Source organism: Protobothrops mucrosquamatus, unplaced genomic scaffold (genome assembly GCF_001527695.2).
Source record: "Protobothrops mucrosquamatus isolate PMUCROS unplaced genomic scaffold, P.Mucros_1.0 scaffold1378, whole genome shotgun sequence".
Lineage (NCBI taxonomy): Eukaryota > Metazoa > Chordata > Lepidosauria > Squamata > Viperidae > Protobothrops > Protobothrops mucrosquamatus.
In genome coordinates, this window is record NW_015387567.1 from 83,444 (window position 1) to 90,845 (window position 7,402).

The 7,402-nt window shown below is 38.4% G+C and overlaps 1 protein-coding gene across 1 annotated transcript; it reads right to left on the reverse strand.

Annotated features, from left to right (window-relative positions):
• Window positions 1-788: 788 nt before the first annotated feature.
• CUNH1orf226 (chromosome unknown C1orf226 homolog) lies at window positions 789-3,911 on the reverse strand. Its single transcript, XM_015821663.1, has 2 exons — window positions 3,611-3,911; window positions 789-1,386 (listed from the first exon to the last, which is right to left on the reverse strand). The coding sequence occupies exons 1-2, from the start codon at window positions 3,895-3,897 to the stop codon at window positions 921-923; spliced, it is 753 nt and encodes a 250-aa protein (XP_015677149.1). The 5' UTR covers window positions 3,898-3,911; the 3' UTR covers window positions 789-920.
• Between the last annotated feature and the right edge of the window lie 3,491 nt (window positions 3,912-7,402).

Consider the following 7,402-nt stretch of genomic DNA (forward strand, 5'->3'; position numbering starts at 1 on the left):
GTTTTTTTGCTATGCTTTTTGAGAAAAGTAAAAAAGTAAAAATCCCTGGGTACCTGAATAGACAGAACTCCAGCTAGATTTTGGGATGGAATTTAATCACATTTATAAAGTCAAAACCAGCCCAAACAGTGAAGGGAAGTTTTGATCTAAGTAAGGAAAGGCTCATATTGAGTTTCTTCCTGCTTCTGAGGGACATGACTATGCAGAGATTTTGTTGTCGTTTTTCATCCTCAGGAATTAAAAGATTTGTTAATGAAGCTGTTTTATATATAGCAGGAGCCCCAAACCTCTCCACTCATGGCAATCAGAGCAATGGCTAAAGAAATACATTCATAAATGTCTCCAGGGAAACTGGAGAACCTAATTTTTGGACCAGAGTGCATTCCCCTCCTCTCACCTCTCTAAAAAAATAATGCTTTGACTTTGAATTGCACTTTGAGTTAACACTCTTATGAAATTTTGAAACAAGATTCAGCATAGAGAGTCTTACATAAAGTACTGCTGCATTTTTGTTCTACTCGTGCAATGCAATTTCAAATAATTTTCATCCTACAGGTATCTAAAAGTGCATTTGAAGAATATATCAAGAATGTTCTAATTGGGTTGCAGTTTCACCACTAAAAATTCTCACATTCAGGTTGTGCAGATTATATTTGTTGAAGCTGTCTACACAAGGGACTAAACTAGAAATAGCATGCAGAATGCATTCCTATGGCTAGCTGAATACAAGAAATCTGTTGGAAAAGAGACCCACTTTTTCCTCAAGATGCTTCCTGCCACCTCTTCCTGAGAATAGAAAGCTGCTTTCAGGGAATATGGGAACAATTCCAACACCTGGCTCAGAAAGTTTTCATAAAGAAATTGCTATGATGATCATCTTGGCAATAAAAGTGAGGCACTGCTGTAAATAAAAGACAGTTTTACTCAAAAGACAACAAGTCTGGGCTATGACTTTCACCTTCTAAGGTTGGTATCTTTGCTTCTGAAGGCATCTTACAGCTTTGGTATTCAGGAATGCGTTTACCAGCAGTTAAATCAAGTCTAAGAGCCACATTTTCTGGGAGAGTAGAAGAAGGTATACCATGAATTGCACTTTGTTTGGGCTCCATATTCTTCTTATGAATGAGATCAGGCACATCAAATGCCCTATTGCTGGTTCCAACTTTCCCCTGGGTCAATGAATTAATTTCTCTAAAAGCTGCCTCTGTATTAGTGGGTGGGCACTGAAGTTTCCGGAGTTCCTCAGGAAGTAAAATTTCTGTAGTCTTCATCTGTGGTTTGGAAGCAATCAGTAGATCTTGAGTGGTTTTCAGAGCTCTTGGAGTACGCTTTTTGGTACTCAGTGGGGGTGGATTAAGCCTTGGAATTACATTTGTTGATGTCTGCCTAAAAGTTCAGGAAAGATTGATTAAGAGAAGTACTGTGTTTTCCCGAAAGTAAGACCTTCCCCAAAAATAAGCCCTAGTTTTGGGGCAAGGTACATGCCTAAAAATCAAGCTAGGGCGGGGGTGGGCAGGGTGGAGCTGCTCCATGCACCCCTTATCTGCTTACCATTGCAGCCAGACCTCCCATGAATCGACACCTGCCTCGCCTCATCTCACCGACCCACTTCTACAGCATTTTGCTGTCAGAGGCTTTTGCTTCTAGGCCTCTGCAGCCTAGAACTTAGTTACAGATTCAATCTGTACTCGGTTCTCGGCTGCAGAGGCCTTTCCGGAAGGCCTCTGATGGTGAAATGCAGGCTGGGGGGGCACGTCAATCCAGAGCTCCATTCTCAGCTGCAGAGGCATTTCCTTTGGCTGCAGAAATGGGATGGCTAGGTGGGGCTGTTCAATTTGAAAAATACTTGTCAGTGAATCTATTCTAGACCCAGATTTGAGTTGCTGGGATTCCATGACTAAATATGGGCTCTTCTACCACCTGGCATATCATGAGAGGATGTGTATATGTAGTGAGCCAGCCACCAAAGATATTGCTCATGATTGTCAACTATATGCCCCTCTTAGGTTTAGATACAACATCCCTAGTTGAAAGAACAGCCCACTGGAATCTGACTTGCAAATTGTCCTATTTCCTCCTGGGCTCTAACCTATATATTGTGAGCAGAACTGCTAAGTTTATAATTAAGGAAGTTATTATTATTATTATTATTTATTTATTATTTATTGGATTTTTACCCCGCCCTTCTCCTTGCGGACTCAGGGCGGCTTGATCTAAGTTGATCTAAGAACCCATTATATCACTCAAATTCAGGTATCCTGTAAAGGTAATGTATTTCTCTGAATGCTGGTTCTTTATACTTGTGTATAAAGAAGGTAAAATACATATATATAAAACATGTATGTATTTTATTACTGGGTTTTCTTTTATCTTTTCTTTTATCTTTTATCTATTTTACCCTGAAATTAGATTCTGTATTTTATTTTTGTTTTATATTTTTTGTCATAAGACCAATTAATAAAGTATCTTGCAATTAATAAACTAATAACTATCCTTCTTTTGTAATTAATCTCAGGTTATAGGTTTGATTATCAATAGCTTTTTCACAAGAAACTTTACTAGACTTACTAAAAGCTCTTTTTGGCAATCAAGAAACAGTTAATACTTTTACAACTGTAACATTTTACCTTCAGGAAGTAGAGAAGATATCTAAATAAGACATCTTCTTCATGTTTCTAGAGAAAGCATTTTCCAAAACTTCCACACAGTAGTCCTAGTGCCCATTTACTTGAAAAAACTTAGCAACATCCCCCTTTTTAAATTTCTTCCATCAAAACTCAATTGTGATTTCCTTCTTGTCTCATTCTAAGCCACCACCATCAAAGCAACTTATGTTTGATTGCATCCTTGCTGGGCTGCCTGACAGCCTGAAGCTTCAACTGTTTGCACCTTTTGCTTGCGCACATACATCTCTTTTCCTCTTTTAACCGTGGCTTGCCTCACCTCTCTATACATACTCTCCAAAGAATACATGCATTAAAACCAAGGAGATAAATGCTTTTTTTTTTGCTTTCAATTTCACTCAAAGCACTTCCCCAGAATAATTAAATGAATGAACCTTGGTATAAGTGCAAGAGAAAGTTTGTTTTAGGGGGAGGGGACAATGTATGTACCATCTACGTACATACATTGCTACATACTTAGCAATGGCTAAGACAGAGAACAGGGCTTCTATTTATTTATTGGTGAAATACTCTGCATCAGAAACCCAGTCTCTTCATTGCAAGTAGTTGTTACACAGGAAAATGAACAGAGAAATTTAGGTTTAAAGATATCCTCTTGAATATTTCATCAGTCTGAATTCCCCCTCTGCTTTGGACTTGTTATAATAAAGTTATTTGCCTTTCAAGACCTCTGGCTTGGCCTATAGCAATATCTCTTTCTTTTAATTTTTAACCTCATCTCGAAGGAGTGAAATGTGAACGGAATCATTTACCTGAATTGTCTCCTCCTCTTCCTCCCTTAGCAAAGGTAAGACTATGGTTAGATTAGTTAGTGGCAGAGAACCAGGAAGAAATTATTGCTTTTTTTAATTTTGCCCCTGATCATATACCCCAGATCTGGGAAAGATGAAAAAAATAACTGCTAACAAACTCATAGAGCCGCTTACCTATTTGCCTGGTCCTGACCTCCCAGCAATGTGCCTTGTCCAAAAGGGAGGGCTGCCTCTGCACGCTCATTGACTTCTGTTACCCCAAAGATGCTCTGGTTGGTGGGCTCTTTCCTGCGCAGGAAATCACTGACTTTTGCACCAACAGACATGCTGAGGTTTTTTAGATGTTGACTGCCAGTTTTCCACTCTGGCTGCATTCGCAGATTTGTACCAGTGGAGGAACGGAAGGCAGATTTGACAATGGGCAACTTTGGTGCCAGGGTAGTATTTGAATTTTCAAACATATTTTGGTCAACTAAAAAAGAAAGAGAATGCCTCTGTAAATAGGAGAGGTGCCAGGCAGAGATATTATTCAAGAGAACAATGGAAGCAGCAATGGAATTCAGGTTGGTACCTGTTGCAAAAATGTGGAAAAATCTCAACTTTCTTTTTCTTTTTGATTTCCTGTGCTAAATTAAAATCAACTTTCATATTTACCAAGAAAAGTTGGGCTTCATGCAAGGCCGGTATTTTTTTTTTAAATTTCTTGCTCCTCCCCTAGTTTTTAATTCATTTTCCTGCTAAGTGCTATTGGGAAAACCCAACTTTAGTGAATATTTTTAAACTTGGAATTCCATCATAACACTGATCCAATTTATCCTAAAACAAAAGAGGAAAGACCCTCCCCTGAGTAAGAGCCTGGTGAGGCAAAGAAAGAACTGTATTTCATAGATCTGGTCCTCTGCAGCAACTCAGTTCATTCATCTGTCTTTCTTTCATCTTGATTTAGGAATTTTCTGCCATGTAGAAAAAAGTAAGCAAATTAACATAAAAGTAGTAACTAATTGATCAGCATTAATGATCATATTTTATTTACAATCAATACATCTTTACTGCTTTGAGGCAGTAAAGGAATTTGAGATTTGTCTGTCAAATGAGACAGAGAATTTGACTATATCTGAGGGAAGAAAGAAAAAAATGCTGGGGTTTTTGCAATGGTTCACTGAAACACCATTCTTTGTACTGACTGGAAAAGCCCAAAGCTGAAAATTCAAGATAGAAACATCTGTATTTTGGTTCTTAAGAAACAGAAATTAGGAGAAGCAAAAATTTCCATATTTCTGGCACCTTTACAATGGTTGCAGTGTCCTATGGTCACATGATCACCATTTGTGATCTTCCCAGGCAGTTTCCAATAAGTAAAGTCATTGGAAAAGCAAGCAAGAAGTTGTGGTCTCATGACATTGCACTTAACAACTGCAGATGATTCACTAATGATGGCAACCAGAACTGCCATATAAGTCAATATACTGCAAGGAGGTGAAATTGGTTAATATTTGGTAAAACCTATGTGATAATGGAAGATCCAGCAAAATGAGCAGCACCAGGCAACTACAATCCAACTACCTGTTCACCAACAACTTTCAAATTGCTAACTGGTGTTGTAATTGATGCAGTCCAACAACATCTAATTGAAAACAAGTACTTTACACCTGAGTAGAAAGGAAATTCCTCAAACAGAGGAGGAACAAAAGATCAGCTCCTAACTGACAAGATGATTTTGGAAAACTGCAAGAAAAGGAAGACCAGCTTGAATGTAGCTTGGATGGATTACAAGAAGACATTTGTCTCCCTGCCACATAACTGGATAATCAAGTACCAAGAAATAACAGGAGTCAATAGAACTATTAGGAGCTTTGCACAAACTTAAATGACACAATGGAACACACAGTTGTTGGTCAGTGGTAACACACTGGGAAAGGTTAATATCAAGTGAAGAAACTTTCAAGGAGATTCACTAATATTACTTATGTTTGTCACAGCACTTATTCCTCTGTCTACAACAGTAACAAGTCAGGCTATGGCTACCAAATGTAAAAAATATCTGTCGGGCTATCCTACCTCCTTTATATGGATGATCTGGAAAAACATCTGAAATAGAATGACTACTCAATACTGTCCTTATATACAACCAAGATATTGCCATGGATTTGGACTGTATAAATCTGCTACTCTACAATCAAGAAGGGAAAAATATTGAAAACAAAAGAATCACGATACCCTATGGAAATATATTACATCTGGATGAAGATGATTATTACAAATACTTGGGCATCCTTTAAGCTGACAACATCAAGCACACTGAAGTCAAGAAGAAAGTTGGAAGTGAATATATCACGAGAGTGAGGAAAACCTTAAAGTCCAAGCTTAAGGATGAAATACCATCAAGGCAATTAATACCTGGGCAATTCCAATCATTAGTTACACCACTGGAATATTGACTGGACTCAAGGAGAACTAATACAAAACAAAAACACAAAAATCCACTAATGAATCATATCCTTTATCTATGCAGTAATGTTGAAAGACTCTACTTATTAAGGAGCATAGTGGATATGGAATATTACAAGTAAACCAGACAATTGAAGACAAAAAAGGAGGATTGGAAGAATATTTGAAGGACAGTGAAGAAGATCACTGAAGTTAGTACAATTTGAAGGCTTATAGGTAATCCCCAATTTCCAAGTGTAATGAAGTTTGCCCATTATGGTTGCAAGTTGCGATGGTCATTAAACAAGGCACTCATGTAATTACTTTGCTTAACAATCTCAATCACAACTCTCCATGTTGCAGTTAAGTGGAGCAAGCGGTGCCTCAAGGGTTAGGTAGGTCCAGGCCTAGCATTGCAGCACCTCCCCAGCTCACACATGGTCTGTCCCAGGTCTCCCCACCCTCTGAGGCAACCTGTGCTCCACTTCCCGCCCCGCTGGGTCCCACACCCTTCTCCCTCCTGTCATGGCTCAGGTTGCTTACCTTTTCCATAGATCTCTTTTGGGAAGCAACCACTCTACCATATGACCTTTCTATACTTCAAACTACATGGCAGATTAGACTAAATTTTCATAGTCCACACTAAACATGCTTACATTCTCCAATTTCTTCACTTGACACTTGTCAGGCCAAAAAACCAAGAAAGTCATGTGATTTTTTTGTTTCAAGCTGATTTCTTCATTGTTCCACTCCCATAGACAGCATTTTGCGAAAATCAAGCATTCTATCTAAATCTACCATATTCTCTGAGAACTATTAGGAAGGGAATCTGTCTTCACTCTTTCTCTCACACAAAGTATCTGGTCAGAGCTGCTTCTTATTCCTCTGGAATACACCCCCTCCTTCCTGGGAATCCAGCCTACTACATTCTATTACATCTCTTCATCAACACATTTCTTATAAGTCAAAATTAAGTATAGGACAGTAAGTATCCTTGTTTATTTATCATGTGTGTGTGTGTGTATATATAAACCATTCTGCCTAAAGTGGAGAATTTTTATGACCTTTTACATTCTAAATGATAAAATTCCAATGACAATCTGAAGCAGGGGTCTTCAAACTTGGCCCTTTTATGACTTGTGGACTTCAACTCCCTGAATTCCTCAGCCAGCATGCCTGGCTGAGGAATTCTGGGTTGGAATCCACAAGTCATAAAAGGGCCAAGTTTGAAGACCCCTGATCTGAAGCATTGTTGGCTGATCTATTTTTTGTAGAATTAAAGTTCCAGCAGATTTTGAAATATTTGAAATCGCTTATTATTAAAGCTCACTTCTCTGGAAGGCTTATCATCCTTATTAGGAAAGAATCATCCATGTTTTCCAGTTGCCTGAGTAATTTGCAAAATGCTGCATACAAAGGTGTCTGTGTAATCTCTCAAAGGCCAATTTTGCTTCTCTCTCTTTCTATCCTTATCCAAATGCATTCAAACAGGCTTCTGTTCTCAAAATCTTGAATTTCTACACATAGAGCTTACTAGCA